The sequence below is a fragment of the Arachis stenosperma genome, chromosome 1 (assembly GCF_014773155.1).
Source record: "Arachis stenosperma cultivar V10309 chromosome 1, arast.V10309.gnm1.PFL2, whole genome shotgun sequence".
Lineage (NCBI taxonomy): Eukaryota > Viridiplantae > Streptophyta > Magnoliopsida > Fabales > Fabaceae > Arachis > Arachis stenosperma.
In genome coordinates, this window is record NC_080377.1 from 118,929,485 (window position 1) to 118,944,882 (window position 15,398).

Below are 15,398 nucleotides of genomic sequence, written 5' to 3' on the forward strand. Positions count from 1 at the left end.
AATTAATTTTTAAAATACTTTTTTAATTAAATTTATTTTTTTCAAAAATTTTAACTTAATCATTTTAGTTTTTCAGTGACTTCGGTTATTAACGTGTTAAAATTTGTTGATATAATAAGTTAAGTGACACATAATATATAACTAAAAGTCTTATTTGGTCGTGAAAATGATAAATTTATAAAATTAGACAAAATAAATTTTAAATTGATGAATTTTAATGCCTTAAGTTCTTTCTTTAATTAAATTTTGATTTGATATAATTTTATAAATTTATCCTGCTAATAGTAAAATCATTTAACATACCATATTAACCAATTTTTACACAATAGAATAAAAAACAGATAGACTAATACGATTAATTTAAAATTTTAAAAAACGAATTTAATTAATTTTTTTTTAAATTAATTTATAAAATAAATAATTTTTCAGAGACAAATTTAACCATTTATCTGTTAATTATAAGTAACTCATCACGCATTTAATACAAAAAGTACAAAAATAATTATAATTATAAATTAAATTAAATTACTGCATAAGGCGGAAGAATCAATTAAAAGTAGGTGGCGCGAAAACAACCGTCCCGACTCCCTCCTTTTTCTTTCCAACTGAAAACCGTTTACATTATTTTATTAACCTAAATATACAGTAATATATAATATTATAATTCTTTTCTTTTAATTTTTTTTTTTATTTTTCAGTAGAAATCATCACTTTATATTTTTCCTCTTTTTAATTCTCTTCTTCCCTTTCTCCTTCCCTCTCTTTCTCTTCGAAATCACAAAATTGCCACCGCCGACGAAGTTGAACTCCGGCGACCGGCTGTCCTTTCTCCGTTTGTCTCCGGCGAACCTTCGTGAGATCTGCACCTCATTTCTTATCCGTTTTGGATCCTCCTTTCGCATCTTGCTTTTGTTTTTTGAATTTTAGGAGAAAAAAAACGAAAAAGAAAGAAGAAGAAGAGGAAGAAAATAAAGATTATCTGATCAGAGCAAGTTTTTTTTTTAGCAGTAGAAGGTGAGAAATTCATCGAAATTGAAATCAATTGTGTTCTGATTAATTTCCTCTTCGGAGCTTCTGTTTTTCGTTTTCTTAGCTCTACGTAGATCACTTTGTCTACTATCGCGTTATGCGTGGATTTCTCCAGATTTTGGTTTTTGATCAAGTTTCATGCTCGGTGAATTCGAAGAAGAAGAAGAAGAAGAAGAGAGAGTTATTTGATTTTTTTTTCTTTTTGGATTTTGAATTTCCGAAATTAGAGAAAGTGTTCAAATTAATTTTAATGATTGAAGGAATTAGGATTCAATGAACCCTAGTGTTTGTATTCGTTCTGCGAGATTAGATGAACAGTGAAAACACTTAACGTGTCTTCGGAGAGAGAGACATGAACCTGTCAATCCAGACATCTGTCATGGATCTCTGTCCTAGAACCCTTTGTTTCTTTCCAAATTTTCCAGGTTAAAATGGTTCCTTTTTTTTTTCTTTTTCTTTTTCTGGGATTCCATTCTATAGATATTCGTTCATGAGTACTTTAAAAAATAATTATTCGGTATGGTCAAAAAAGAAATTACCTCACAATCAATCTTTTATGAAGTATTTTATTTTATTCTGATTCTGGTGAATCATGTTAGGTTTGCGAAATAAGTGTTTATGGGGATGGACAATAATCGTCACTGCACGTGGATGTCCATGTCTTTACCCATCTCCCAAACATTACCACCAGCTAGTTCATACTTCAACCTTACAACAAAACCCATATAATGTATCTGTGCATAGCATTACAAACAAAACACATCAATTTACATTCTCTATTTGAGAATTCTCTCTGCAAATTTAGGCACAAAAAACTCATGAAACAGTAAGTTGTCATATATATATATATATATGGTAACTACTAACTACCACTAATTAGTGTTTGAGTCAAATTGGGAAGAAAGGGAAGAATGTTACTGTGTTTGAGCTTGAAAGATAGATAGGAATAGAAATAGGCACTTATTATTGGCCCTGCAAGTTATGGCATCACTTTCATAGAATTCCCTTTCATGAAAAGGAGTTGAGAGAGATGAGGAAATAGGGACAGAGTGGGTTTATGTGGAGAGAACCCATTGCCAACCCACCCGACCATGGCACTCCCGTGAGAAAGACAAAAGGGGAAAAAAATAAAAGCCTCTTACCCTACGCCCTTACCTCTTTCTTATCCTACACCCCCTCCATAATTCCATTTCATTTCCCAGTATCCCCAATTTCCAAGGGGACCCCCCTCCCATCCCTGCAATTCTTGCTATGTTCTCCAGTTAAACTGTAACCAAAGTTTGGTGATAAAACGTTAAATGCACATTGAGACAGTTTCCGCTAGTTTCTCTCATCCATCACAACTAATGTTGTTTTCCCTCTCCATATTCTTCTTGCCGTGTCCTGATCTTGTTGGATTCAGGATATTTTTTATGACAAAAACATACCCACTTGCGTTTACCACACACGATTCTCAAATTTGTTCTCCAACAGATCAGAGTCTCTGTAAAGATGTACACTTTTTTTGTTTATGGGTTTATTCTCTGGTTTCCTTTTTCTTTTCCAATCTGGGGTATCTTAACTTTCTTTGCATTTGTTGCAGATTTATTGCAGAGGAAAGGATCTTCTTTCTGGATAATCTGTGCTGTTCATTTATTCCATTGATTGCCAAAGCTGCTATATCTAGCCGAGTTTCATGAACACTAAGATCAATGTGGTCTAACTGTGATAGAGTGGATGGATGTACATGAATCAGATCAAGCATTACGGAAACTCCGAGCTGTGGAGACTCGAAGACAACCCTTGGTTCTAGCTGAAAAGTTCAATGCACTCGCTACCAGGCTTCCAGCAACAAGGGAAGTTAGTTCAAGGTATAAATCACCTTCTCCAGCATCCCCAACTTCTACTCCTCGGCGATGCCCATCTCCAACCCTCTCAAGAACTACTCCTGCATCACCCAAACCGTTACCAAAGAGGCCTGTCTCAGCAGAGAGGAAGAGGCCGGCTACTCCCTCTTCCCCACGCAGTCCTTCCACACCGGTCAGCGACTCATCTGCAGATGTGCATTTATCATCCAGACAGGCAGCTGGTAGCCGCTTTCCAGAGGCCCTATGGCCTTCTACAATGCGAAGCTTGAGTGTTTCTTTCCAGTCCGATACCATTTCGATACCTGTCAGCAAGAAAGAAAAAGAGAAGCCGGTTACTAGCCCTTCTGATCGTACATTGAGGCCTGCTTCCAATGTGGCTCACAAGAAGGCTGAAACTCCTCGAAAGGCTACTCCTGAGAGAATTAGGAGCCCTCTTAAAGGGAAGAATACCACTGATCAATCAGAGAATTCAAAACCAGTTGATGGTCTGCATTCTCGATTGATAGATCAGCATCGGTGGCCAAGTAGAGTAGGTGGGAAGGTATTGCCTAGTTCATTAAACCGAAATATAGATCATGCTGATACCACGATAAGAAAGTTGAGCACTCCAATTTCAGAAACTGGTGTATCATCGCTGAGAAGATTGTCTTTATCGAGTGAAGTTTCGGCCTCGGGAACTAGCATGCCTTCGCTGAGAAGATTGTCTCTACCAGGCGAAACAAGTAAGCCCGTGCAAAAAGGTTCTAATGATGCTGGAAGGCTGTCATTGCTTGGTGAAAGCGGAAGGACAGGAAGCCAGATGAAATCAACTGATGACCGCCTCCAGTTATTAAGATCACTTAGACCCGTTTCTACAACTCCGGCAGATAAAACAGGATTGTCAACTGCTGGAGTCAGATCTCTGTCCTTGTCGCGTCCTGCCTCACCCAGTAAGACATCGGTGATATCCTCTCCTGGTTCAAGAGGTCTCAGTCCATCTCGGTCGAGGCCATCAACTCCTGTAACTCCTTTTTCTAGAGGGCTTAATCCATCTCAAATTAGGCCAAACAGTCCTACCAGTCCATCTGACAATTCAACTTCAGTTATGAGCTTTATTGCTGATTTTAAGAAAGGGAAAAAGAGTGCAGCCTTCATAGAAGATGCTCACCAGTTACGACTTATGTACAACAGATACCTGCAATGGAGATTTGTCAATGCAAGAGCAGAGGATGCACTTTACATCCAAAATTTAACTGTGGAGGTATGATTTGCTCTCTTTCATAAGCTTGCAAACTCTTGTAGTGTAGTTCTTATGCTATGTACAGGATTGTGCACGTCAATTTACTTGCTTACATAATTTTACAAAAATCTTTCAATAATGATGCAGAGAACTTTATATGATGTATGGAGCACTACTTTGTCTATGTGGGAATCAATTATTAGGAAGAGGATCAATCTCCAGCAGCTGCGGCTAGAGCTCAAGCTGAATTCTATTTTGAATGATCAAGTAATGCTTCTGTGATGACTAAAATAGTTATGATTCCACATGCCACCTTTTTTTAGGGACATTCCAGTTACTTTTTATTCATTAAATTTTTTACCTGATTGACTTGGATAGTTGGTGATTTATGAGTTAAGCAAATATGCACAGCAGATATTGGCCCTATGCCCCTGTATATTGAATATAGGTTTTTTTATTAGTCTCTGATTACACGTTATTGATATTAGCGGTTGATATAATTATATCACTTCCTATAAGTGTAATCCTATTTCCCTTCATTACTTAATTAGTTCAACTTTCAATACTTGGTGATATATTGTTCTGATGTGGGTCTTTAACTATGTTTGAAGCAGATGACCTACCTTGATGATTGGGCTGCACTTGAAAGTGATCACGTTGATGCTGTATCTGGGGCTATAGAAGACTTCGAGGCAAGCACTCTTCGTCTTCCAGTGACTGGAGGGGCAAAGGTATGCCTGGTTTGTGTTTGTTGATTTGATACCTGGGACGACCGGATGAGATGCATGCATCGATAATAACAAGTTAACAATAATAACTTTACACCTTTTCAGGCAGATATTGAGCATTTGAAAGTTGCTATCTGTTCAGCTGTTGATGTCATGCAAGCAATGGGATCTGCAATCTGCCCTTCGCTTTCACGGGTGACTTACTTTATCTAGAGTTATACTGTTTTAGTCCACCATATCATCTATTGTCCTGTTGTTTTCTAGGCTAACACATTACTATCAAACTTGTCCTCCATTTATTGTATTACTGTTTAATTTAGTATCTGATGGTCAATATCATTTTTTCCATCATTTCGTAGTCAAATGCAATATTCTAGGCATTTACACCTGTTTTTATGTTATCATAGGTGGAGGCCATGAATAATTTAATTTCTGAAGTTGCTATAGTATCAGCACAGGAAAAGGCCTTGCTTGATGAATGCGAAGCGCTACTAACATTTGCAGCAGCTATGCAGGTGAGAGTCATGGTATATACTAAACAGTTAACAACATTGTACTCAACAAAATCTCTCAAATTTATGATGTTGAGTATGAAAATAAGTTAACAGCCAACCAAAATATGTGGCTCAGTTCTCAATCATAGTTATCAACCAAAATATGTAGTATACAAAGATAAAATGGAGACACATCCTTCCAAATTCATAGTGGATTAGTTTGATTAGTTTCTTTCATTAAGACAGTTTGAGAGAAATATCTTGCATGTAAAATTGTTCATGAGCATTTGATGAGACGAAAATAATGCGTTTCATGGTTATCATCATCATTGTGTTGCTAGTCTTCTAATTATTTTTTGGATAAATCAGGTTGAGGAAAATAGCCTTCGGACGCATCTCATGCAAATCAAGCAAGTTTTAGAGGTGAATAAGTAACAAATGCTGGAATTTAAACAAGCATTAGCTTGACCTACTTCTAAGCTAACAACACTTCTTGGTTCTTGCGGCTGCAGCCAAATAGTATAAGTATATCTAATATATTATATAATTATTTCAGGTTATTTACCCTTGTAAATTATTTTTGTTATGTTTAAATAGGCTCCTTCCCTTTTTTGTCTCACTCAAATATGTTGGAATTCATATTGTTCCATTATTATCTTCCTCTCCTTTCTTTAGTCAACACTGGCGACCAAGCCTTCCACTTGTAATTTTGTATCAGGACAAATGAGAAAGAAAATGCAAAGCAAAAGAGTTATATTGAGTTCAACCCATTTTTGCACTATAGTTTGCATTTAATTCATATTTGACCACCAAAGGCAAAAGTAGCACGAAGTTAAACATTTTGATGCTAAATAACAGAGCTTATGCGATCCAAACCACAATAATTTTAAGCAGATTAGAATAAAAAATAAATTGAAATTGAAAAATATAAATAATAATTTTTTAAATAAAATTGAATTAGATTGAAAAATAAAAATTAAACTGTTACCATTTAAATGTATTGGTACTATTGAAAATGTATTTTTTTTTTTTAAAAAAAGCATATCAAGAAATCAATATTTTATTTTATAAACATTCTTTTAGGATTAAAAAAAAAAAGATCCGTTGTTTTGTTAAAGAAGGGAATGATGAAATTGGAGTGCAGATGCAGATGATTCACCGGGAGCTGTCTGCACCGCCGAGCCGCAACGCCCTCCTCTCACTCATCACCAACTCCGCCACGATCCACCACCTCCTCCAGCTCCACGCTCAGCTTCTCCGTAATGGCTTCCACTCCGACATTGCCACCGTCACCAAGCTCACCCAGCGCCTCTTCGACCTCCGCGCCCCTCGCCACGCCCTCTCTCTTTTCTTCTCCTTCCCCAAACCCGACATCTTCCTCTTCAACGTCCTCGTCCAAGGTTTCTCCCTCAACGCTTCCCCTTCTACCTCTCTCTCCCTCTACTCCCGCCTCCGCAAAAGCATCAACCTTTCCCCTGATAACTTCACCTATGCTTTCACAATCAACGCCGCTTCTGGTTCCCGCGACGAGAAGCACGGGATGATGCTGCACGCGCATGCCATTGTTGATGGGTTGGCCCCCAACCTATTTGTGGGTTCTGCACTCGTTGACTTGTACTGCAAGTTTTCTCGTGTTGGGTATGCTAGAAAGGTGTTTGATAGAATGCCTGAGAAAGATACTGTTTTGTGGAACGCTATGGTTAATGGCTTGGCGAGGAATTGTTGTTATGAGGATTCTATTGAGGTTTTTGGGGACATGGTTGAAGATGGGGTGAGGTTGGATTCAACTACATTGTCTACTGTGCTCCCTGCTGCTGCTGAGTTGAAGGAGTTGGGAGTTGGGATGGGGATTCAGTGTTTGGCTATGAAAATTGGGTTTCATTCTGTTGATTATGTGCTTACGGGCTTGGTTTCATTGTATTCGAAATGTGGGGATGTGGACACTGCTAGGTTGTTATTTTGGATGATCGATAAGCCTGACTTGGTGTCTTACAATGCTCTTATTTCTGGGTTTACTTGCAATGGTGAGGTTGAGTGTTCGGTGAAGCTTTTCAGAGAGTTGCTTGCTTCTGGTCAGAGGGTGAGTTCAAGCACTATGGTTGGCTTGATTCCAGTGTCTTCTCCCTTTGGTCATCTTCATTTGGCTTCCTCTATTCAGGGATTTTGTGTGAAATCTGGTACTATTTCGCATCCGTCTGTTTCAACCGCACTCACAACTGTGTACAGTAGGCTCAATGAAATGGACTTGGCACGCTCCTTATTTGATGAATCGCCAGAGAAAACTGTGGCTGCTTGGAATGCTATGATTTCGGGTTATACTCAGAATGGTTTAACCGAGACCTCTCTCTCTCTTTTTCAGGAGATGATGAAGAGTGAGTTTGCTCCAAATCCAGTTACAATCACAACTATCCTTTCAGCTTGTGCTCAACTAGGAGCACTGAGTTTTGGGAAATGGGTCCATGAGCTGATCAAAAGCAAAAATCTTGAACCAAACATTTATGTTTCCACTGCTCTAGTTGACATGTATGCTAAGTGTGGGAACATATCAGAGGCATGGCAACTATTTGACTCGATGAGTGAAAAGAATACTGTCACATGGAATACTATGATTTTTGGTTATGGGCTCCATGGACACGGGCATGAAGCGCTTAAGCTTTTTAATGAGATGTTACATTTAGGATTTCAACCATCTAGTGTTACTTTTCTTTCAGTCATGTATGCTTGTAGTCATGCTGGCTTGGTAAGAGAAGGAGATGAAATTTTCCGTGCTATGGTCAATGAATACGGGATCAAACCCCTGCCTGAGCACTATGCCTGCATGGTGGACATTCTTGGGCGAGCTGGGCAGTTAGAAAAGGCCTTAGAATTTATAAGGAGTATGCCTGTTGAGCCTGGTCCTGCAGTGTGGGGTACATTGCTTGGTGCTTGCATGATTCACAAAGACACAAATATGGCCCGCATGGCTTCGGAAAAGCTATTTGAATTGGATCCAGGGAGTGTTGGATACCATGTTTTGCTCTCTAATATATACTCGGTAGAGAGAAACTTCCCAAAGGCTGCTTCAATACGAGAAGGAGTGAAGAAAAGAAAACTGGCAAAGACTCCTGGTTGCACTCTAATTGAAATTCATGGGACCCCACATGTATTTGTATCTGGTGATCGATCTCATTCTCATGCTACTGCTATCTATGAAATGCTGGAGAAGTTAACTAGCAAGATGAGGGAAATTGGATACCGTTCGGAGACAGTCACTGCTTTGCATGATGTGGAAGAAGAAGAAAAGGAGCTCATGGTTAATGTTCACAGTGAGAAGTTAGCCATTGCTTTTGCTCTTATTACAACTGAACCTGGTACTGAGATCAGGATCATCAAGAATCTCCGGGTTTGTTTAGATTGTCATACTGCAACTAAATATATATCAAAGATCACAGAAAGAGTCATTGTAGTCAGGGATGCTAACAGATTCCACCACTTCAAAGATGGTGTCTGTTCTTGTGGCGATTATTGGTGAATCTGAATGAATAATTGTTTACCAGTTAAACTAAGTGGGGCAGAAGCATCACCTGAGCTTTTAGTTTCATATTTTTTACCTTACAATAATACGATGCAGACACCCCACTTGAGCAGCATGACACTGAGTTGATCACTTGAAATATTTTTGAAGCAAGTTAAATTGAGTGATATCTAAGTTCTATCATGCTTGTCTGCTGCTGTACTCCACCTAAACATCATACAAGCCCGTTTACTGTATCAAGCAGTCTTAGTCATTGTATCTTTTAGAGACACATACTAGCATTGCATTCTTTTTGTCCATGCAGGAGGCTGACATCCTCCTCGGCTGTACTATTGTAACGGAGTTGATAGTAAGTTACCATGTTTCACTATTTATCTAGTCATCAAGTGTTCTCAATTTTTTAATTTGCTATTTGGAGCTGCTGTTGAATATATGAAATAATTCTAACGAATTTGCAACCAAAAGAATCTTTTCTTTTCCTTATATACTTGCAAAATTAAATATTTTGCTCAGTGCTTCTCCTTTGTTTAATAAAGGAAGAAAATTGTTGCTTATAGAAAGTTGTTGCTTTCTGATAAAGAGATTCATGTAATCTTAAACCTATTAGAAAATTTAACAGTTGATTTTCAAGCTCAAATCTTCCATGGAATGAATTGATTCACATGTCGTTACACAACTACAAATCCAGTTTCCAGAGCCCAAATCATTCAAAACCAATTTGTAGATCAGGTATATTTGCTACTGCCTTTGCATTCTGTTTACTGATTGTGAAAAAAAATATGGTTATAATTCAATAAAAGATGAATGTGATTGAAGATCAGTGTACTACTAATTTGCACGATATATCGGTAAACTTGTAAAGTTCATTTACTTTCCAATCCTTGAGCAATTTAAGCCAAAACATAAAGCTATATGTAGTACATTTACAAGAACGACAAAACTGCACTTGCACTTGATAGCTTTCAGTCTTTCCTTATTCCTCCATGTGCATCTACATTCGTTGGTTAACAAATTATACCTTAAAATCAAGCATTTGCACACACCATCAACATGGTCACCAAAGAATACTATGAAGGGAACACTAATCTTCAGCAGTTTATTCCACACATCTTGGTATCAGGTCCTTTAGTTTTCGTCACAAATGGATCAATTCTTACCCAGAGCAACGAGAAGATGGAAGCCAATAGCACTGACCATATCACAACTATGGTAGGTGTGCGGTTTTGCCGACCCATCAAACCTTTAAGGAATGGATATAGATGGACAATCACCCAGAAGGAGAAGAAGAGTTTTCCAAAGAGAGGTCCCCATGATTGGTAACCATTGTTTATTGCATCTGAGATTCCAGCAACAACCCCAACAATGTTGATTATTAAGATTGTAGTTGGAGGAATCAAGAGAGTAGTCCACTTGAAGGTGTATAACTCTCCAAATTCTTCATCGTCTGCAGCCTTGGATGTGACAGTGAAGTTGGTGTCAATTCCAGCCAACACCTTCAGAAGACCTTGTATGACAGCAAAGAGATGTGCTGATACACCACCAATGACCCAGAATTGTTCATTTCTCCACCATTCTTCAATGCTCACTCCACTCCATTTCAACTCAAGAATGCCAGTTGCAATGATTGAAGAGAAGAGAGCAACAAAGTACAAACCAGCAAAAGTGCTTATCTGAATCATAAGCAATAAATAAAATGTGAGTTTTTGACGATTGAAGCATTTCAGCTTTTTAGCTATCATGGATTAAGTCCTACTATATATTTATTAGCATTCATATAATGTCATGTCTCGTGCTTTTGTGAAGATAACATAAAATTACATGAAACTATGCATGTTAAAATTCAAGAATCATGTCATGTCTAACTCCATTCTAAATTGAAGTGAATAGTTCAAAAATTGTTACCGGCGGCATGATGAATTTGTCAGTGAGTAAGCAGACAGCAGGAAGAATACAGTATGCAACCAGAGGTATGGATGTGAATGGGTAGACAGTTGTGTTTGCATATGCAAATCTCTCAAGCCACTTTAGCTTCCCTTCCTTGTAGCCATACCATAACGGGCAATGGCGACTGAAGAAGATCTCGATGGATCCAAGTGCCCAACGAAGCACCTGGTTAAGCCTATCTGACAAGTTGATGGGAGCAGTACCCTTGAATGCTGTTCTCTTTGGCATGCAGTAAATGGATCTCCAACCACGGCAATGCATCTTGAAACCTGTTAGAATATCCTCTGTAATAGAACCATATATCCAACCTAGCTGCAAATTTGGAAAGCAAAATTCTTGGATGAGTTCCTTTTATTCTTAAATGTGAATATAGTAAGATATTCAGGACAATCGAGTTTTCGAGGATTTGAGTTTTACATTTCAAGTTTATCTATTTGGTGAACTCGAGTTTGATAACCTTGTTAAAAATAGAATTTACCTCAATTCCCCATTCAGTTTTATCTTCATAACCACAACTGATTACATGAATGGCTTCTTTAAGCTGGCTTGCTGGACTTGATGAAGGAGGTACACCACCCTCTTCCATCAAAGTTGAAGTCACAAAAATAGATGACTGCCCAAATTTCTTCTCAAAATTCATTTGGGACATGAGCAACTCTTTGTCATCCTCCATTGCTATATAGAGACATGTGACAGGGGTTAGAATAGGTAAAGGGAAACCAATTTGGATATAAATTAGTTTCAAATAGTAGTGACTAATGAATAGAGAAAAATGAGAACCTTTAAGGTTTGCTGCCTCTGCAATTGCATCATTCTTTGCATGCTTTGCCTTCTTACGCTTTCCGAAGCATGGACAACAGTCACAACTTACCATTTTTGGACGTTTAGGACCCTTTGGAGGATTGTATCCATATAAAGCTTGCCTCCTGAATACACAACCTGTGCCCACATATACAGGACCCTGAATTCCATCCAATCCCTTCATGTTAATCTGCAAACACAAAGAAGTGAAAGTAGTTAAGTATCTGAATTCTGCAAAGACAGTGCTTTTTAAAAAGGCCATGTCTTACTGAAGCTGAGAATCTTGTGGTGACTTACATCAAAGAAAACTGTGTTTCTGTTAGCATACCGATCATGTGTATCGATACCATCAAATCTCTGAGGAAATTGGACATAGCAGACTTTCTTCCCAGTTTGAGGGTCCATTAAAAAGCACATGGCCTCTCGGACAGCTTTGCTGTTATTGACATAGTGATCACAATCCAAGTTCAGCATGAAAGGAGCATTTGTAAGCACAGCAGAGACCCGAATCTGGAAATCGCAGCAATCATCAGAGAAGAATGAAGTGAAATATTGGATCATAAAGGTGAAATTGGACATCACGTAAATAAATAACACTGCTGCTCAAAATTCAAAACTCTACCAGAGCATTCATGGCACCAGCTTTCTTGTGGTGCTGAAAACCAGGCCTTTTCTCCCTGGAGACATAGACGAGACGAGGGAGCTCATTTCCTTCAGTGTCATGGCCTCCACTGTGGCCAAGAAATACTTGAATCATACCAGGATGATCCTTAGTATTGTTTCCTGGCCATGGTGTCCCATCCTGCATGATCCACCCTCCTGGAGGAACCTTCTGTGCTTTAGCCACAAGTGCATTGATCCTCACCTTAAACTCTTCATATTCTCTCTATCAAACAAACAATTAATAGAGTCAATCCTTGAAGTCTTTTTGTACATAATGTAAAAAGGTTCTACCATTTTTGTTCCTCACAACTACTAATATTTTTTAAGTGTCTCATCTGATGCTTAACCATCTGTCTGTGTTGTCCTAGTAATTTTAGTACTAACCTTCATTGCGCGCCGCTCCTTAACAAAGGTTGGTTGCACTTTGTCCTTGAGGTAGTCAATTTTCTCAGAGAAGTACATCTCCGGTGCCCTTGGTTCTATGGAAAATTTCTTGCAAAATGGTACCCACTTCCTAGCAAACTCTGCAGTTTCTGATAAGGCTTCAAATGTACACATTGAAGCACCATCATCAGAAATGTAGCATGATATCTTGTCAACAGGGTAATCCATGGCCAAGATTGAAAGAACAGTGTTTGCTGTAACAAGAGGAGGTTCCTTCATAGGGTCCACAGTACTCACAAACACATCTACAGGAGCAAGCATGTTTGGTTCACCTTCACGCTCATACCTAACATATGAACAACATTTTGGTCACGCAATCATTTCTCTGAAAAGGTTAAGCTATTAAACAAAGACATATAAATGATCTTTTATCTAATAATATCGTTACCTGATTGAAAGACGGTCAAGGTAGGTCTCTCTATCAATTGGGAACCATTTAGGGAACTGATCAAGGATCCATGAAAAAGCAAACCAGATTTCACATATAATGGAAGTTAGCCATAGCCCCAGTGCATCATGAACCGGGTTCAGAATTCGATATCTTAGAAAGAACGCAAGAATAACAAGCCGCGCCACAATCACCATCCTATATGGATTCACTTTGCTAGATGCAATTGGTACCTTCCTTGATAGTGGTTGCCTTGTTACATCCAACCTGCAACAGTTGGCATAATTGCCATCATTTCATTGAAGTTAAATCAAAGAACTGCTTGGAGGAATGTTTTTATAGAAGCATACATGGCTGCATCAAAATCTTCATCAGGTTCAGGGCCTAAATTGCCTTGTTGAAGTTTCCAATCATCCATCCTTTCTTTCCATCCATCTTTCTTATCATCCCATCTTTCACTTCCTGTTTAGGATCATAACATTAATACACTTTTGTTCTTTTTTTTTATACAATTACTATTACCAAATTGTAACCGATATATTACCAGGTTCAGAAACTGGATATGGATGCACTCTTTTATGCAATGTAGAAGATAACATCTCTCCATAAGCATGAGATCCCACTGCTGATAACTCTCCACTCACCTGCATATTCATGCAAGCAAAGTTAGAATTTGTATGAGTTGAATAATTGTATAAGAAGGCTTTATTTTCTATTGAAATAGTTCAAAGTTCAAACATCTTACAGGAAGAGATCGACCACCAGAAATGACAGCTGGGAATTGAGCATTGTCTTCATCTTCAGGACCTCTTCCATAGCTCATCTTCCCATACAGCATGGCTTCTGCAGAATGGTCATGCTTGTTCCTTTCGTCCTCGATGTTAAATTCATGTTCAATATCATCCACATCCTCCTCATCTTCATCTCCCTCCACCCTTGGACTCCCTAATATAATGGCCAACTTTAGATTAGAACATAACAACAATAATTTACAAATCAAAGAAAAACATGTACAAGTTTTCCTTTAATTTCTGTTATCTGTTATTGCTACTTCTTAGTATATTCATAAAATCAATGTATTCAAATACATCGAAATCGATTATCAAGAAGTAACAATTACAAGTAAAAGAGAATGGAAAAATGTAAAATGTAACATCTTAATTCATTAACTAGTTACCCTTGAGACGCTTGTATCTGGTTTTGCATTGTGGACAAAGTTGGCTGCCTTCCCTCCTTTCATACTCATAGCATGGCCGGCACACCGGAAAACCACACTCATTGCAGGCCACAAACAAGTCTCCATCCACCGTGAGTCCCACCTCATCACCACATATCTCACACACTTGACCATCCAAGTTCTTCAAAGGCTTGTGCTGCAAGAAAAGGACATAGTAGTAACACAACACATATATCAATCAAAACTGTTTGATGAAAAACAATCAGCAATTAAACTCCTTTTTTAGCTTCAATGTCATAGATATCTGTTACCTCTTCATGGCCATGAATGACAACAAGCTCATTGCGGTTATGAGAGCCAGCGACAAGTCCGGCGCTGGCTTCCATATCGATTTGGTAGTGACTATAGTGAAGGAGACAATGCAGGGTGACACAATGGAAGAAAAACAAGAATGTAGTGGTGAGATTTTATGAAGGGAAACTAAACTCTTTACACACACACACACATGAGACACCTAATGTGTCCACATAAGAGATGGTGCTAATTGGTTGCAGGGTCCCCATTGCCTTGAAGTTAAGCTTCTTCCTTTTTCTTTCAACTACCATTTTTCTGAGTCATTTTCCAACGACTGACTCTATTGTTTGGTTGTTCAGAAATCATACATTGCAAACGTAACAAGTGGGCAAGAAGTAGGAGGGAGCCATTGCTGCGAACGGATGGTATGTCAGCATTCGAAAAGGAATACAATAACTACAATGAAGTTTCTGCATTAAGCCATTAACGTTTGGTTTAGTTGAATATAATAGGAAACTATTTGGAGGATTCAACCAACTAACCTATAGAAACTATATGACGTTCAAGTCAACAGAGTAGTACTATTACTAATGTGAAAAAGAAAACAAGAGATCAGTTATAACACTAGTAAAACTTTATTAAATCAACACATATTAATACACCAAAAAAAAAAATGCCACATTATTTTATTGAATTTAATTTTTAAATATTAATAATAAAAAAAAACTTATATAGACAATTATATGAATAAAAATAACTAATTTTTAAATTCATTATCTAAAAGATCATCTAAATGGATATATGAATGTAAAAGTACTCTACTTTTTATTAGAGTAAAAAAGTTAAATTCGTCTTA

The 15,398-nt window shown here is 37.9% G+C and overlaps 3 protein-coding genes across 6 annotated transcripts; 2 read left to right on the forward strand and 1 right to left on the reverse strand.

Annotated features, from left to right (window-relative positions):
• The first annotated feature begins 691 nt into the window (after positions 1–691).
• On the forward strand, positions 692–6,083 carry LOC130968225 (AUGMIN subunit 8). Of its 3 annotated transcripts, none has more exons than XM_057893394.1 (7): positions 692–1,014; positions 2,612–4,116; positions 4,243–4,362; positions 4,710–4,826; positions 4,929–5,018; positions 5,231–5,338; positions 5,687–6,083. In XM_057893394.1, exons 2-7 carry the CDS (start codon positions 2,746–2,748, stop codon positions 5,750–5,752), a joined length of 1,872 nt encoding a protein of 623 aa, XP_057749377.1. In that variant the 5' UTR covers positions 692–1,014; positions 2,612–2,745; the 3' UTR covers positions 5,753–6,083. The 3 variants fall into 3 exon arrangements, with proteins under 3 accessions (XP_057749377.1, XP_057749386.1, XP_057749395.1); XM_057893403.1 differs by having other exon boundaries at positions 695–2,522; XM_057893412.1 differs by having other exon boundaries at positions 712–853.
• A 368-nt stretch (positions 6,084–6,451) lies between these two features.
• LOC130968256 (pentatricopeptide repeat-containing protein At4g30700) lies at positions 6,452–9,519 on the forward strand. Its single transcript, XM_057893438.1, has 2 exons — positions 6,452–9,180; positions 9,451–9,519. Exon 1 carries the CDS (start codon positions 6,462–6,464, stop codon positions 8,826–8,828), a length of 2,367 nt encoding a protein of 788 aa, XP_057749421.1. The 5' UTR covers positions 6,452–6,461; the 3' UTR covers positions 8,829–9,180; positions 9,451–9,519.
• Positions 9,520–9,676: 157 nt separating this feature from the next.
• LOC130968244 (cellulose synthase A catalytic subunit 7 [UDP-forming]) lies at positions 9,677–14,799 on the reverse strand. 2 transcript variants are annotated; one of them, XM_057893429.1, is made up of 13 exons: positions 14,560–14,799; positions 14,249–14,444; positions 13,817–14,016; positions 13,616–13,715; positions 13,422–13,533; positions 13,072–13,338; positions 12,624–12,969; positions 12,199–12,462; positions 11,874–12,086; positions 11,556–11,766; positions 11,254–11,450; positions 10,734–11,087; positions 9,677–10,501 (listed from the first exon to the last, which is right to left on the reverse strand). In XM_057893429.1, the coding sequence occupies exons 1-13, from the start codon at positions 14,632–14,634 to the stop codon at positions 9,920–9,922; spliced, it is 3,117 nt and encodes a 1,038-aa protein (XP_057749412.1). In that variant the 5' UTR covers positions 14,635–14,799; the 3' UTR covers positions 9,677–9,919. The 2 variants fall into 2 exon arrangements, with proteins under 2 accessions (XP_057749412.1, XP_057749406.1); XM_057893423.1 differs by having other exon boundaries at positions 11,254–11,766.
• Positions 14,800–15,398: the final 599 nt, after the last annotated feature.